Source organism: Zymoseptoria tritici, chromosome 6 (genome assembly GCF_000219625.1).
Source record: "Zymoseptoria tritici IPO323 chromosome 6, whole genome shotgun sequence".
NCBI lineage: Eukaryota > Fungi > Ascomycota > Dothideomycetes > Mycosphaerellales > Mycosphaerellaceae > Zymoseptoria > Zymoseptoria tritici.
The window spans coordinates 2,272,186-2,289,090 of record NC_018213.1 but is presented as its reverse complement, the minus strand read 5'-3'; the positions used below and the strand labels follow the sequence as shown (position 1 = coordinate 2,289,090).

At 52.9% G+C, this 16,905-nt stretch overlaps 3 protein-coding genes across 3 annotated transcripts; 2 read left to right on the top strand and 1 right to left on the bottom strand.

Moving 5' to 3' along the window:
* Positions 1-61: 61 nt before the first annotated feature.
* MYCGRDRAFT_43295 (uncharacterized protein) lies at positions 62-2,342 on the bottom strand (the record flags this gene model as incomplete). The annotated part of the gene is made up of 3 exons (XM_003851573.1): positions 62-337; positions 392-2,041; positions 2,100-2,342. 3 exons carry the CDS (start codon positions 2,340-2,342, stop codon positions 62-64), a joined length of 2,169 nt encoding a protein of 722 aa, XP_003851621.1.
* Positions 2,343-10,311: 7,969 nt separating this feature from the next.
* MYCGRDRAFT_94102 (uncharacterized protein) lies at positions 10,312-11,290 on the top strand (the record flags this gene model as incomplete). Its single annotated transcript, XM_003851679.1, has 2 exons — positions 10,312-10,774; positions 10,905-11,290. The coding sequence occupies 2 exons, from the start codon at positions 10,312-10,314 to the stop codon at positions 11,288-11,290; spliced, it is 849 nt and encodes a 282-aa protein (XP_003851727.1).
* A 1,925-nt stretch (positions 11,291-13,215) lies between these two features.
* Positions 13,216-16,515, top strand: MYCGRDRAFT_43818 (uncharacterized protein; the record flags this gene model as incomplete). The annotated part of the gene is made up of 2 exons (XM_003851680.1): positions 13,216-15,666; positions 15,784-16,515. The coding sequence occupies 2 exons, from the start codon at positions 13,216-13,218 to the stop codon at positions 16,513-16,515; spliced, it is 3,183 nt and encodes a 1,060-aa protein (XP_003851728.1).
* Positions 16,516-16,905: the final 390 nt, after the last annotated feature.

Genomic DNA, 16,905 nt, shown 5'->3' with positions numbered 1-16,905 from the left:
AACACGCACGCATCACCACCTTCTCCCCACTCCCACCACCCGCGTCGCCAGAAGACCTCTTTCAGGAAAGACCCAACAACCCTCCCGCCCTCGCAAACTCCTCCTGGTAAACCCTCAGATCCGCCCAGATTCTCAACTCTGCATCTTCGTCGCCGGCCGTTCCACTCGCGCTTCCATTGGCGTCCCGCTCCTCGCTGTTCGCTGGTGAGACACGTTCCAGTCTCGTGAGTACTTTCAAGAACGCGGAGAGGTACTCCTGCGCTTGACTTGCGAGTTGCCCTTTGCGTGCGTCGGGAACTTCGAGGAGTGTGCTGGCGATGGAGCGGATTTTCATCGTCTGTTCGCATGTTAGCATTGCCGGCAGGACGTGTGATGAGATGGCATGACTTACAAAGGAATCGGCCGAGGGCTCCATGTTGACCTGGTCGATACTACTCAACACGGTCAAGAGGTCCCGCACGATACTCTCTCGCTCTTCCCTCATCTCCGCTTCGATGGCGTCGAACCCGCCAGACGTAGGCGGCACAATACCATCGAGACCAGCAGACATGATGCCCGCAGTCGGTGAGTCCGGCGTAGCAGAGGAAGGTCGAGGATTCTGCCTCGTGCGACCATACGCTTCACACAGGTTCCAGTATTTCTCCACGAGGTACGAGCGCGTGGCGAGGCTGGATGCGTAGATGTTCGCTTTTTGGATCTCGTATTGGGAGCGGCGACGGTCTTCAGGTGAGGGCGCTTCGATGGAGGAGCGGGAAGTCGGCGACATGAGGGAATGGGCTGGGTCGCGGTTGAAGTGCGGTTGGGCATGGGAGATCGATGTGTAGTACGAGCCGTTGTTGTTGCCGTTCTGCTGCGCATCAGCTCCGGTATTGTGCACGACGAGTTCTGCGGGCAATTCGGTCATGGCCTTCTTGCACCGGCGGAGAGATTCGTGGAGCACGCGTTTCTGACGGTCCCAGTCCACGATCGAGTCAATACCCCAGGCCACCTCCATTGTGGCCACGGCGTTATATGAGGAGTAGACGCGAACATTGGCATTGAAGCCGGCGATCATTGGGACAAGTCCGGCGGGCTGCGCCTCGGTATGCGTGGGGTAGATGCAAAAGTCGTCGACCTCTGCTGGAAGTGGAGGGTATGGCTCGGTATGCGTTGGAGGAGGAATGACAAGCTCTCCGAAACTGGCGCCCAATTGCTCCATCGCCTTGACATTGACAAACATTGTCCAGAAGATTCGTCGGCCCATCTCAAGAGTGATGTTGTCGACATTCTCGGTCATGAGATCAAGGCTTCCACTAGAGTGAGATCCCATAGCAGAGGGAAGTGTTCCCAACTGCGTGTATGGTTGTCCTTTGGACTTATGCAAGCCGAGAGTTCGAAGGATGGTTAAGCATTCTCCGAAGTAGAGCCGACCGAGACGCCATCTGAAAGTGTAGATTCCCATGAGCGCCAGGAAATGGCTCGTCGCGGCATCATACACATTCAGACTATCACTCTCCAGGTATCCCGGCCCTCGCGCCGCCGCACAAACTTTTTGACATCTGTGGACCAAACTCATGTGGTTTGGGAAGAGGTTCTCGCGCTTTTGTGCCTTGAGGTGTAATCTCGGTTTGCGCGGGAAGGATGCGACCAGTGCTCCGATCATGGAGGCGAGGAGTGAGAGGAAGGATCGGTTGCTCAAGTCTTCTCTGCGCTTCCAAGCTTCGCGGAAACTCGGCTCGTGCGGGAAAGGGCACAGCGGGTGGATGTAGGTGAAGAAGTCGTCGATGAGGAGGTCGATGGTCTCGATCGGGCAGATGGACTCGGCGGAGAGAGGCGCGGAGGAGTGCGAAGCGAGCGCCGTCAATGCTTGCGCAGCGTGTGTGGGTGAAGTCGGGGAGGAGTGTCCCGAAAGAGCTGGAGAGCCACCTGCTTCTTCCAGACGGCGTCGCTTCACTGCCTCGGCGTGTCGATTTGGTGGTCCTCTCCGTCGGCTGGGTCGCTCAAATGTGCATGGGATGTCCAACGCCGCGCAAGCTCTACATGGTGGGCCGGTCTCGTCACACTAGCGTTATATGTTAGATCTGAGCTGCATAAAATCACCAGGCGATAACTGAGCATACCTTGACTTTGCGGATACTGCATGAATCGCATGCTTTTCGTAGTCGGTTCGTCTTCTGCGTCTGTTCTGGAGTGGAATTCTGTGTCGGTGGCTGAGAGTGATTGGCGTTGCTCGTCGGATGGCTCGTCACTGGCGTAGGCTGCTGAAGGTGCTGTGCGTGCTGGCCATGCTGGAGGTGCTGTTGATGCTGCTGCTCGTCCAGACTTGAATGGTGCTGTAGCTCGTGGCTCAGAGACTGCTGCATGTGCTGGGTCGACGGACTGTGGAGTTGGTTTGAAGCTTCCGCCTTCGGGTACAGAGGCTGATTCAATGCGCTGAACTGCAATTGGTCTTGATGGGCAGGTTCCAGTAATGACGGCTGCTGGGCACCGGCGGAGGTGGGATATAGGCCATTGTAGTGGTGCTGATCGGCCTGCGGAGGCGGAGGATAGTGCGACATCTGCGCGAGCATCCAGTTTTGCACCTGGAGCTGCGATGAGTAATAATTCGACATGGTCGCGGCAGACATTCGGGAGGAATGGAGTGGGTGGAGAGAGAGGTAGGTAGGTAGGTGGTGAACAAGCACGGAGGGGAGAGAGGCTAAGAGGCAGCGCTTGTGGAGGGCGAATGGCGATATGCCGCGAAAGAGGAAGTGGGTGCGGCGCGTCCGGTAAATAGTCTCTGAAGGGAATGGGATGGCAGTCCAAACACGAGACTTGGGAACATCGAGGTGGGGCGAAAGAGAGGGAGGCAATGCAGCATGGACTGGGGGGCAGACTTACTCGGAGAGACCAAACGATCGTCGGGGTTGTTTGGGGCCGCGTGGTCGAGGGACTGAGATAACTGCTCCGGCGGCAAGTGGCGGGCAGCGACCGGGATGCCCTTCACTGGCGTGGCACGAGGATGTGTGTAGTCGGCAGGAGGTCCAGTGCAGTATCGATGAGGCAGATACCAGTCGAGAGCTAGTGGTGCGCCAAGTGACAAGTGACAGCAGTAGTTCCGGGCAGGCGAGGGGACGGGGACGTGTCGGGTGCGGGCTGCGCGTGTGTGGATGGACGGGCGACGATGATGATGATGTGAGAAGGGGAGGCGAGACGGGAAGGGAAGGGAAGGGCATGCATGCGCGGATGCGGTAGGGTTGGGCCTTGCGCTGGGCTGGGCTGCGGTCAGAGGGAGGGAAAAAGAGAGACGACCGACGCGAGACTGTCAGTGAGGGCGAGACTTGACTGGCCTTGCGGTGCTGGGTGCTGCTGGAACTGCCATACAAAACTCTATCTCTGCACCGCTGCGGCCGCTAACAACGGATCCTCCCTCGCGCTAGTCTGCTTTGACCTCTAGTCTATTCCGTCGTCCCTTCGCTTCCTTCCCCTCGATAGTACTTCCTTCCCCGGCCTCACATCATCGTCGTGGACTACTCAGTCCATCATCTACATCCACATGACTGGCATCGACACCGAAAGCGATGGACCTGCGCTGGCATCATACCCATCTAAGCGACATACACTCACCCCGCCCCACCGCCGCCGGAATACGCAATCTCCAATCCAAACTACACCCTGCCACCCAACGACAACAACCATACCACTCACCCTGGACTAGACCCTGTTCGCGACCAGCCAGCCCTGGTCCTTGACCTTGCAGACTGTCCCAATTTCCCTGTCAATCACATGGAAGACATGCCCACTTTCCTGTCACTACTTTGTCTCACCCCGAATTCCTGCATCTCGCATGACAAAATGATTGAAATCCAAGACATGTTGACGACGCTGCAAGCCTACAGATCCCATCATCGTCGACGGCGTGTCCAGACAACACCGTGATGACGGGTCCCGAAATCCACGACTTTTCAGCACGTGCTTGCAGGACCCAGTCATGTTCTGCGTTATTGCAATCGATGGATGAATTTGCACAGCGATCGCGCATTTTACACTCGGAGTCTCCACCGGGTGTAAACCCTGAGATCAACCTCGTGTCAGACACCCCGCGGTGAGGTCCGATGCAGTACGTGCCCACTGCTCGCTCGACTCGTGTAGAGGTGTTGCCCTTAATACACGCACTATGCACACAGTGCATTTTGCACTATGTGCACAGTAGTTTCTAAAAGGTCCGTTGTGCATATACCGGCTTGCTATAAATAGTAATCCGTAACCGATATAGAGCCCTTATAACCTCCTTTAATCTTATTATTTATGCTCTTGCTATGCCCTTACTATCCTATGTATATCTCCTACTCTATAAATAGTAGCGTATAATATTGCGTCGTAGAAGAAGCTAGTAGATAAGGGCGGTGTCGGTAGATAAGTTATTAGACCGGTAGAGGTATAAAGAGGTAAGGAATATACTATAAAAACGGTTAGTTAGTCCTTTATTACATCCTTATTTATTAACTAACATAACGAGCTCTTACGCCTCTAGCTCTTAATCTACTACCTTCGACGAGCTAATAGACTATATAGTATTGCTAACTAAGAAGCGTAAGACTAATAAGGGTAACTACTAGAAGGAAGTCGTCTAAGACTTTACTACTAGTAGTAGGAATTACCCTTAAGTAATATATATCTATTACTCGGATCGATAGTATTCCGGATCTACTAGTCGTTATATTATACACCTTTAGAGGTGTTAGAGACTGCCGGCGAGGTTGTATCTAGTCTACTAACGCTACCTTTTAGATCCGGACGTAGTCGTAAACTCGGACTCTAAGGGTAAAGACTATAACAATAGTTAGTAAGACATAAGGGTGTTAGGGCTAGTAGACTCTATAAACGATCGTAACTACTATACTACTACTAAGGCCTGCGTAGAGTAGATATTCGCCGCCGGCTTGCTACTATATACTATTAACTATCCGGTGTTTAAGAAGTTTATAAAACTCGTCCGGCTAGCCTTTATACTGCCGACTCGATAGCAGCTTACTAAGACGATCCTACTACGCTAATACAAGACTCTTAAGAGCTAGATTAACGAGGAGATTAGCAAGGCTAGAAGGATTACGTTACTAAGTAATAGCTAGACCGATAGAGCGAGTAGGAGCGTTGTTAATTACCTCGCGGTTACTACTAAGGCTATATATTTCCTATCGTCGGAGTAGGTCGGTGCGGAGCATAGCTTAGCGTAGAATTATACGAGAAGTCTTATACGTATCGTCTAGAAGTTTCCGCGTAGTAAGGTAGTTATAATAACCTTAGATAATGCGAGTATAATAAAGGGTACTTAATAGAAAGTTAGTTTAGAATCGAAGAAAATAAAGCTTAGCTTTAAATTTTAGCGATCTATAGACATCTACCTAAAGGGGCTAAGCGTCCGCTACGGTCCGCAATTTCGGCTGCACCCTATATACTATAAATTCTCTAATTAGCTCGCTAACAGCTTAGTTAGATATCTAAGTAGTATCCTTAAATTGTCGGACTTAGCTACTACTCTTACTAACTTAACCTTCTTATAAACGACCTTTACGAGGAGTAGCTTGTTAAACTTACCTTCCGCGACGCTTAGGCAGTTGCCGAGTACTTTAAGAACACCTTTATGCCTAAGGAGTTAATTATTAAGATTAGTAAGGGCTATGCGAAGCGCTTCTAAGTATAAGGTAGTATACGTTAGCAAGGCAGACTAAACTGCGTAAAATTAGTCTAAGACAACCGCGTCTATATTAAGGAGCTAGTTAAGAGGCACTAGGATCGACTGCTTTATAGCGCCGACGTAAAGTAGAGGGTAGTATAGCGTAAGATCTTAAAGATCGTAGATAAGACCGCTAACTTCTAGTATAACCTTAAGTGTTATATTAACCTTATAGAGCCCTTCCTTAAGGTAACTATTACTCTCGAGTACGACTACCCTTGCCTTAGCTATATATATAGCAACTTCTAGTAGCTATATAATTAGTCGTAGAACAACGGTCTACTTACTAATAACGAGATTAAGCCTATAATTAACGTGCGATACGAGGCTCTTTATTACCCCCTTATGCTCGTCGCTTACCTCGCTAATGTTAAGGAGCGTAGTAAGGACTGCAACGCGTTCGTCCTCGTTACTAACGACTAGCTTTACTTAATAACTAGCTTCCTTGTCGACTTCTGTGCTACTTAACAACGCACTAGCACTCTTAAGGGATATAGCGGTTAGCTAGAGTCTACAGTCGAGATACACACTTGTGCTAGTACCCTCTTAGCTAATCTATAGAGCCTTCGCAACCGCAATAGTGTCTTTAGCAACTTAGTTATCTAGAAGTCCGGCTTGGCTAAGAATATGTTAATAACGTAGTAGTAGCATAATAACTTCCGGACGAGCTATCCGGAGCTTACCGCCCTCTGTTTATTCGCTTTAGCAGTATATCTAACAATAGGGCCGGCTAAACGTAATTAGTTAGCCTATAGCTTTATTTAGAGCCTCCGCCGCAATTGCCTTACTATAAGGTCCTTAAGATGCTTATCTATATATTCTAGAACCTTCGCATTAAGTATCGCGTTAACGATAGTATCCTTAAGGACATTAAACGTAATTCTAATAATATAGCAGGCCCTATAGAGATGCTAGAGCTGTTAAGGGAGTTACAAGATAAGGAGCAGATAACAGCAACGTTTACAGAGGTTGTTAAAGAGGCGTTATTAATAGATCTAGCACTAACAGAGCGATAGTAATAAACAACGAGCACTATTTACTAACATACAACTTCCTATTAAGGTTAGCGTAGCTACTGTGTGCACCATAGTGCACACTAGTGTGTACACGTGCACACCGCCATTTTGCTTATATGCACCGTGCACTAACACCTCTAGACTCGTGGACCATGCACGCTCCATCACCCACGAATAACGTGCTTGGACATTGGCGGCTGTGCCACGCTGATGATACCATCTCACGATGCAATGGCTTTGGCCCCATCATCAAGGTCAACCGTATCCATCAAACTGTCGACTGTTGTTTCCAGCTCTGCAATACTTGTTGACCGGGGCAGCACTACGTAGGTACCGGATGGCGAACCGCGAGTTGCACGACTTCTGCCACCGTGGAGGGTCGTCATGTATCGACCAGGAGTAATGCCTGTCCTCGCTCCCTTCATCAATGATGGAACCTGATGCTTGCTCGCCATCACCACGAACCACGTCAACCAGACGCGAGAACGCTGCGCTTGCCTATCACATCCGACAATCGGAGCCGACCTGATTTTACTGTATCGGTTCGCCTGGTGTACGACGTGCCTCGTGATCGACATCCATCTTCCGAGCCGAATATCAGCCTTCAGCCTGGACATTCGCTCGACACAGCCGGCGCACGAGACGAGCCTCCCCACCCACCAGGTGCATCCCGCAGACGACATGGATCTCCGAAAGTTTATACCCCATTTATATCCAGCGCAGGACCCAATCTCGTCAGACTCATCCCTCCAGCCGGCCACGATACCTCGTCTACTTTTTATTGATTGTCAAGGTTAACCTGGCAGCAGTATCCCTCGCGCAGGTATCGCTTCGCCTTCGCCAGCCTTGCACAAACCATGGACTCCGTACGTCAGGCCACACTTCGTATGACGAGGGTGAAAGAGGGGTTATCCTGACCAGTGAGCTTTCTACGGCCGTTCCATTCGTGGTCTCATCAGCCTTCCGCGCCTCGCACCCTATCTGACATTGAGCTAATTTAGAGAACTGCAGCAAGCTGAAGTCAGATCCAACCACCGGCAGTGCGTTTCCGAGTCGTGAGCACACCACAAAAAGTGCCGTGCACCAAACAGGACGTGACTCGCGCAGGCATTGTGCTCGCTTGCGCACATCGTGTGCCACGCACGCGTCACTTTTCCGGGGTTCCCAATACAGAACAGACTTCGAAATCTCAAGTAGGGCTCAGCTTCTCCAGATCTTCGACCTCGCTTCCATGTCTCCGAGACGTCTCTGTCCGACCCTCGTGGATGTCTTACGATCTGCAGACCGCCTGTCACAAGACCGCGATGGTCAAGACCAGCACGACATGACCGCAATGCATGGCGAAACTACATGCATTTATCGCGTACTCGCGCTCGAATCAAGTCGAAATCTGAGACCCCTCGTTCAAGGTATCGGTGAAAGCTTCCGCGCCACCACCAGGACGGCCTGTAAAGTCAAAAACAGCCAGCTTCGCGGAAGTCTGACACACTAAGGTTTGGAGTTTGGTCCGCGATTTTGGGTACGTACTAATTCTGGGATGCTGGTTGTACCTTCCTCTGTTGGCGACACTGTCATCGTCAGCGAACTAGCGGTGAACGACAGGATTGGCCGTATACACTGGCTGGCACTCGCACAAGTCCTTGGGCGCGAGTGCGACTTACAACACTGCCGACACTATCGACATCGAGACGGAAAGTACTGCCCAGCGGGCAAATTTCTTCCTCTCTCTCCATCAGCAAGAACCGCTATCATTCGCAACCACCAAGCCAGAACTCTCCAAAAAAAAAACTCACCAGGTTCATCCCTCGGCCTTTGACCGACCCTTACGACCTCCCAACCTGCAACCCGTCAATCCTTACCTTTCACTACTTACCCTTCCTTCCATGACACCCCTCCCTCGTCCGCGGAAGATTCAGACTTCTTCCAGAACACAGTTCACGATCCTAGCTTGACCAGCATCCATTGCCATCCAGGTCTCCATCCAGGTCTTTCCCTCAGCCTGAGGCCAGCAGTCACCAGCTGGACTTAGGGCATGGCGCCGGTCTTCCGACGGATTCTCTCCCTCTTCTCTCATCTACGATCGACCAATTGTTTGGTTTTCCGCCAGCGTGTGGTCGGGATTTCGGACTTTGTAATGCTTTTGCAGAGGACAAGGACTGTGATGGAGACGACGGGACAATGGCAGGGCGTGACGGGTCGTGCTGTCTGTGCTGTAGGGACAAAATTTACGATCACCATGACTGAGGCCGCTGCATGATTCGCGCTCGAGAATCTGTACGGCACTGAAATGCGCTTGTACACATAGCTACCGATGCGTGGTATACGACGAAAATCCTTCAATCCCATTCGTCCCTCGGAACCTCACCGGCTGAACCTCACCGGCTCACGGCTTTCTTCGGATCACGGCTTTCTTCGGATCATGTGGTTGTTTTTGACAAGTGCCAACCAGGGCGAATGCCGAACCGGGACAAGTACCAACCAGGTCGTTTTTTGGCTTCAGCCTTGCCCTTTATTCCCTCGCTCGCGCTGTACATATGCCGGAGGGGGAAATGAAAGTCACGAAAGTCACTACATACGTCCTTCGGAACTTCACCGGCTCTCATGGCTTTCCTCGGATCATGTGGTTGTTTTGACAAGGCAAATGCCAGACCGGGACAAGTACCAACCAGGTCGTGTCTTTGCTTCAGCCTTGCCCTTCCTCCCCTCGCTCGCGCTGTATGCCGGAGGGGAATCATGAAAGTCACTACGCGTCCCTCGGAACGTCACCGGCTGAAACTCACCGGCTCACGGCTTTCGTCGGAACATGTGGTTGTTTTGACAAGTGCCCACCAGGGCGAATGCCAGACCGGGACAAGTACCAACCAGGTTGTTGTTCACTCTCGTGCGTGCCGGAGGGGACGAAACTCACCGTACCTTTTCGAGTACGGTATAACCACGGAACGATCTGCTCCGTTGCTTGTACGAGTAGTGCACGTGGGGCGTGATGTGATGGTGAAGAAGTGGAGACTCATGTGGTTGTTTTCGCTTGCGGTTGCCTGAAGGCTGAGGGGATTTGGTGAGGCGTGCGGTGAGGTTTTGGGTTTTTGCCATTTGTGCGGCAGTCCGGCGATGGGCCGATCGGGGGAGGTTTTCGTTGGTCTTGTGGGACGATACGATCGATGTGCTGTCGATTGTCGTCCTTCCCTTGAAGGAAGACATGAGGAGAGGTCTTGAGATGGCGACCGTGTCTGCCTTGTGAGATATTCGACATCAGGGTCAGCGTGCTGTTGTAGGACATACCTTATAGATGTTCTGTCTGTTTTTATTTTAGGATGCTGGTCGCCGTCGTGTGCCATCATGGCAAAACGAGATGATATATTGCTTCGAGCTGCGCGCAAACTGTCACCTGCTGGCCACGGATTCGACATGATGCAATAGCTTCGCGGTATCTTACAAAGTTGGTTGATGTAGAGATGAGGTCGGTATAGTGGATAGACTCTGCGGGAGGATGGAAAGAAGGTTTGAAGCCATCGACTTCACTGCAGCTTCCAGAAGGCTTCCATTTGATGGCGCTCTCACACTATCATCAAAGCATGAAATACCGCGAATCAGTCTTGCAACATGCAGAAGCTCGACAATGGTACTGCGCGCCTTTTGCTGCAATTGTCAACGTTCGAGCTGGCGGCGTACTCGATGAGCGAACCCCGAGCGCACATCCGCAGCTCATCGCCACCGCAAGGTACACCGGCACTCACGACGAAGCAGCAGCGACAAGCGACGTTGCTACTGAGGAGAATCGACCGCGCACTCCAGCAGGACTCCACCCATCAATACGACGTGATCCTCCGTCTCAACGAACACAAGCGCCGGCTCGAAGCTCTGATACCGCGATGCAGGCTTTTGGAGTTGCCGGCAGAGATTCGCGAAGGAATATTCATACTTGCGGTCACGGAATGGGGCCCGGTACCCGGAGATGACTTCATTGAGATGCCACCGTCGGAGGTTAGTGATGCGCGAAGAAGAGTGCCGTTGCTTGAGAAGCGAGCAGTCCGGATAGACAGGCTTAATCGACCTGCGCCACCAGGTAGGTCGACACATTTGAATCCCACACTTGCCCTCTCACAATTGCAGCAAAGTCCACAAGCACGTCCGATCACGACGGTGTCTATGAGCCGGCCAGAACGATGCTCACCGCTAACACTCACTTCATTCAGGACTCACTTGCGTCTCGCGACAGCTCCGAGAAGAGACCCTCCACCTCTACTACAAGCACAACACATTCGAGCTCTGGCGACCCTTGTACTGGCTGCCCGACTGGACCTGCAGCACCTTCATCGATTGGTTGACCATGCTAGAGGAGAAGATACACTGGCTCCGAGACATTGTCCTCCTCTACAAGCACGATGATGAGATGGAGCACGACCTAGAAGGCGCTCTTGCGTACGAAGGATTCCAACTCCGTCCTGGTATCATCACCAGCACCAAGGAGGTGTCCGAATACGAGATAGCTTCTGCGCAGTTTGGACTTCCGAAACACTTTGGCAGCAAGAAAGGGACGTCGCGGCGGATCCGTTGGATTGCGTCCTCCGGCGGGGGATGAAGATCCCGTGCGACGTCGGCTCTAGGTGTACACGAATCTCCCACATTGCAGCATGAAGATACGAACATACGAAGACACGCGTTATGCCATTGGCCGAAAAAAGGACCTTCTGTACATGCACTACATCCTTCGCGGTAAAACAAGATCATCGACAACGATGCAAATGACTCGCGCAGAGAATGAGAGGAGCAGGAGCTGATCTGTGCAGCTGTGCCTCGAATCCTTCAATCACGCACGTTGTTAAGCGACATCATTGATCGACCTGCCCGCATATCGCGCACGTTGTTTCTAATGAATCCTATCGGACCGCACCATGCATATCTCGACGTCAGCTCTGAGGGCGTGCGTTGGAGGAGCAGCCTTAGATCGGCCGGGTCTGCGGAGGTCGCCGAGTTGGTCGCCTTCAATGCCATCTGCGGTTCGGTAGTTTGGGAAGGTGTAACGATGCACGACGACGCACTGCCGTCTGCCCCGCTTGGGATTGATGCCCAGGGCCTGCAGGGTGGTTGTTTCCATCCACGACAATGCTGCTCATTTGGTCAGCTTCGATTCTTGAAACTGAGCCTGGCCGGACCAGCAGCAGATGAATGTAGCGCAGCAAGGATCCTCCAATTCAATTCACTCATCAGCGGAATGAAAACATGCAATTCCAGTCCGAACGAAGGATTGATGGATACCACATCAGCCGCGCTATAATCACTCCGGCCACGTGCGTAGTCGCACACAGCCTCAGTCCAATCTGCGGAGTTGTGAAACGAGCACTAACTGAGGATCCACTTCCCCTCGATTTCGCTAACAAGTCTGGTTGTCGTCGAGTCGAAATGTGCTTGTCGTGTCGATTCGCACTAGGCTGCGCTACTTCCCCGATCCTTGTGACGGAACGGCCGGGCCTCATGGCGACGGACCTGCGGAACATCGAAGCAGACTTCAAGGATAATGGTGATTGTGCTCTCGTCCATCGGATCCGAATCATCCGATACGGAGCTTAAAGATGCCGGGGCCGCGCAGAGGGGGAGTTTGCATTCATACCGGGTGCCCTTGCGCAGAGCTGCTTCCCCGAAGCACAGGGCTTGCGCGGAGCATCACTTTGCAGACGCATCACATTAAAGCGCGAGCCTGTAGGCCAGTTTCAGGGTCTCGTATTCGAGAACGCATCGCGGGCGATTGGACCATGCGCGTGTCGACATGCACGTGAGACGATTCACATCACATTGGCCTCTCAGCTCAGGCAGGGGCGACAACCTCTTTTGAGAATGTCGATGAACACGGTCCTCCGTTCCCCGTGTCGGATATGACGACTCAATAGATCAGGGAGAACACAACCTAGATGCGGCCCGGGTCTTCCGCCATGTGGTTGTCAGCACTACTGTGGCCGGATTGTGTTGGCAAGTGTCCTCGGCAAGTGTCCTCTGCTGTCGCCATGTGCCACGTGCCACGCGAGGCAAAGATGGCTGTTGTGTAGGCAAATTGCTGTTTGAGCTGCGATGTCGCCTTCGCCTTCGCCTCGAAGGCGTGAGAGCAGTGGCAGTGTTTGACCGATGTTCGAAGAAGTCCTCTGGTGTGGCTCTTCAAAGCTTCCACAATGTGGCAGCAGTGCGTCGCATTCGGCTTCAATAGCACTGCGGAAGATCGGCGGAGACGTATCCTCAAGCTTCGCATTCTTCACCAAGGTCTTGATGTCGTTGGGCAAGGACGTGAAGTTGACGGTGAAGTTGACGGTAGTGCTCACCTCAAGGACTGTTTCTTCGAGGGCAATCAATATTTGATGGCTGCCTCCACACGTACATCAAATTTGAGCCCCACTTCTGCTTTGCGATTCACGACGTCAGGTACATCATGACGCACATTTTTGAGAAATCACAATTGAAACACCGCGACAGCTCCTCTGTCCTCTCATACGAACACCCCACCCGACCTATCCCACGATGAAGCAGCGATTCTCCTCCTTGGACGTCAAGGTCATCGCCCACGAACTCTCCAACACTCTCGTCTCGCTCCGCCTCTCGAACGTATACGATCTGTCCTCACGAATCTTCCTCCTCAAGTTCGCCAAACCAGACCACCGCGAGCAATTGCTAGTCGACAGTGGTTTCCGATGTCACCTGACAAGCTTCGCACGAGCGACCGCTGCGGCGCCGACACCATTCGTTGCCAGATTACGAAAATTCCTGAAAACACGACGTGTAACTGCAGTCAGGCAGGTCGGCACTGATCGAGTCATCGAGTTGGAATTCTCAGATGGCGCATACCGGCTGTACCTCGAGTTCTACGCGGGAGGCAATATCGTTCTGACGGACAAGGAATCCACCATTTTGGCACTGCTACGCAGCGTTGGCGAAGGAGCCGAGCATGAGCAATACCGGGCTGGAGCGACGTACAACTTGTCGTTGAGACAAAACTTCGACGGCGTCCCTGATCTTAGCACGGAGAGGCTACGAGATGGACTACAAGCTGCGATACAGAAGCAGCTGATCGAGTCGCAAAAGCCGGGAAAGAAGATCAAGAAGAAGGCAGGAGATGCGCTTAGAAGGGCTTTGGCTATTACAACGACTGAGTTCCCTCCGATACTGCTGGATCATGCTTTGCATGTTTCTGGTATTGATCGCAATGTTCAGCCAGAACAAGTACTCGAGAGTGATGAGTTGCTAGACAAGGTGTTGGCGGCGCTGCAACAGGCGAATATAGTCATAGATGATATCACGCAGGCTGAGGTGGCAACCGGATACATTCTAGCCAAGAGGAACGGCGCAGTAAAGGAATCAGATGGTGAAGCAACAGACGAGCGCGGCCTCATGTACGAGGACTTCCATCCGTTCAAGCCAGCTCAGCTTACTGCGGAAGAAACGATTGTGTTCCGCGAGTTCTCCGGGTTCAACAAAACGGTCGATGAGTTCTTCTCGTCCATCGAGGGACAGAAGCTGGAGTCGAAATTGCAAGAGAGGGAGGATCATGCCAAGCGAAGGATCGAACAAGCTCGCGAGGAGCAGGCGAAACGCATTGATGGTCTACAAGAAGTGCAGGAATTGAACATCCGGAAAGCTCAAGCTATTGAAGCCAATGTGGAGCGAGTGGAAGAGGCTACGGCTGCGGTGAACGGCCTCATTGCTCAAGGAATGGACTGGGTCGATATTGGCAAATTGATCGAGAATGAGCAGAAGCGTCACAATGCTGTTGCGGAGCTGATCAAGCTGCCGCTGAAGCTGCATGAGAACACCGTCACCTTACTACTCTCCGAACTGGACGCGGCGGATGGCGGCGACGACGAGGCCAACGAGACAGACAGCGAGCCTGACGACAGCGACGATGAAGACGCTGCGCCTGCTGCAAAAGGTGGCGAGGACAAGCGTCTGACAATCGACATTGACCTCGCGGCATCCGGCTGGGCCAACGCTCGGCAATACTACGATCAAAAGCGATCTGCTGCGACCAAGCAAGAGAAGACTGCACAAGCCTCGCAGAAGGCATTGAAGTCAACCGAGCAGAGAGTCATGGCTGATCTGAAGAAGGGCCTCAAGCAAGAGAAGGATGTTCTACGGCCAGTGCGTAAGCAATTCTGGTTTGAGAAATTCATCTACTTTCTGTCTTCCGATGGATATCTTGTCCTTGCTGGCAAGGATGCTCAGCAGAACGAGATCCTCTACCGCCGATACTTGAAGAAGGGCGATGTCTACGTGAATGCCGATCTACAAGGAGCCGCGAGCGTAATTATTAAAAACAACCCTGCGACGCCGGAGGCGCCCATACCACCATCGACTCTCTCCCAAGCTGGCAACTTGGCTGTCTGCACGAGCAGCGCGTGGGAGAGCAAGGCGGTGATGTCCGCTTGGTGGGTCAACGCAGATCAAGTGTCCAAGACTGCGCCCACTGGAGAGTATCTCACGAACGGCGGTTTTGTCATTCGTGGTAAGAAGAACCATCTACCGCCCGCCCAACTGCTGCTCGGGTTTGGTGTGATGTTCCAGATTAGTGAGGAGAGCAAGGCCAATCATGTCAAGCATCGCCTGCAAAGGACGGATGCCAACAAGAGTGTGGCAGGAAGTGATGGCGATGATGCTGCTGGATCTGATGGCTCGGATGATGACGAGTTCCCTGATGCCGCCGCTGCACCGGCCAACGATGACGACGACGACGAGTTTCCAGATGCACAGCAGCCAGATGATGCAGAGTCGGAAGAAGAGTCACCCGGACCAAATCAGCAGGACGCGGATGCTGCCAACGAGGATGACGACGACAATGAGCGCTCGCACGCACAAAGTAATCCTCTTCAATCCGGTGTCAAGTCTGGTCAGGATGCCGAAGATGATGAAGGAGAGACTACCGCCGGCGAGACAGATGGTGACGCAGCCACAGACAATGGCGACGCCGAGGAAGACTCCGTCACCACAGTCGACCCTAGTGTTACGTCCGAGGCTGCCGAAGATGGACCACCAAAGGAAGGCGCCCTCCTCACCAATAAAGAGCGCAAAGCTCTCGCACGTCTAGAGAAAGGCAAGCCGATCCACGGGGACCCAAAGCCAAAGCCCTCCAAAGGCCAGCGCGGAAAGAAGTTCAAAGCCAAGAAGATCGCGGACAAGTACGCCGACCAAGACGAAGATGACCGCGAGCTCGCCATGAAACTCCTCGGCTCAAAAGCCGCCGAGGAGAAGCGCGAGGCCGAAGCAAAAGCTGCCGCTGCGAAAGTCGAGTCTGCGGAGGAAGCGAGAGCCCGGCGGAGAGCGCAGCATGAGAAAGCGCAAGAAGAGGGTCTGAGGGCGGAGGAGATGAGAAGGCTGAAGTTGGCCGAGGGAGAAGCAGGTGATGACGAGGATGACCACGACGCAGATATCTTCACCCAGTTGGACGCCCTTGTCGGAACGCCTCTACCGGGTGACGAGATCCTCGAGGCTATCCCCGTTTGTGCGCCCTGGGCGGCGTTGGCGAGGTCGAAGTACAAGGCAAAGCTCCAGCCGGGACAGCAGAAGAAGGGCAAGGCCGTGCGGGAGATTCTTGGAAAGTGGACGAAGGGTATGAGCGAGCCGAAGAACATTGATAACTCCGCGCAGGACTCTGAGAGGATCTGGCCGCGAGAGGCGGAGCTGGTCAAGGGATGGAAGGAGGCGGAGATCATGAGTGTCATCCCCGTGAAGCTCGTGCGGGTGATGATGGGTGGTGGTGGAGCTGGTGCTGAGAAGGGCAAGGGAGGAAAAGGGAAAGGAGGGAGAGGAGGCAGGGGCAAGAAGAGGTAGAACAGGTCAGGTAGCTGAGTTATGATCGACCATGCCCTCACTACTGTCCAAATATGGTTGCTGCAATTTGGTCAGAGTGAACCATGCAAGGTCACTCACGCCTCGGCGGTTGGCCGCAACGCCGGACACTGACGATCCTTGACGCGATTTGCTCCCCGACAGCATCTCCAAGCTCCCGCTCAAACTGCACTGCACAACGTGCTCCTCATTGGCGGAGAGTGTGCACTTTGAGCAGGTGAAACAGAAAACATCTCCTCCGTTCATCTCCGCGCCATGTACACTTCAATAGAGTGGGGTCGATGCAACCAAGTCGACCGTGGATCCAATTCCGAACGCACCTACGTTCTCCCACTCGAACTGCGCAATCCAAGCCATCGAGGGGCACCCCGT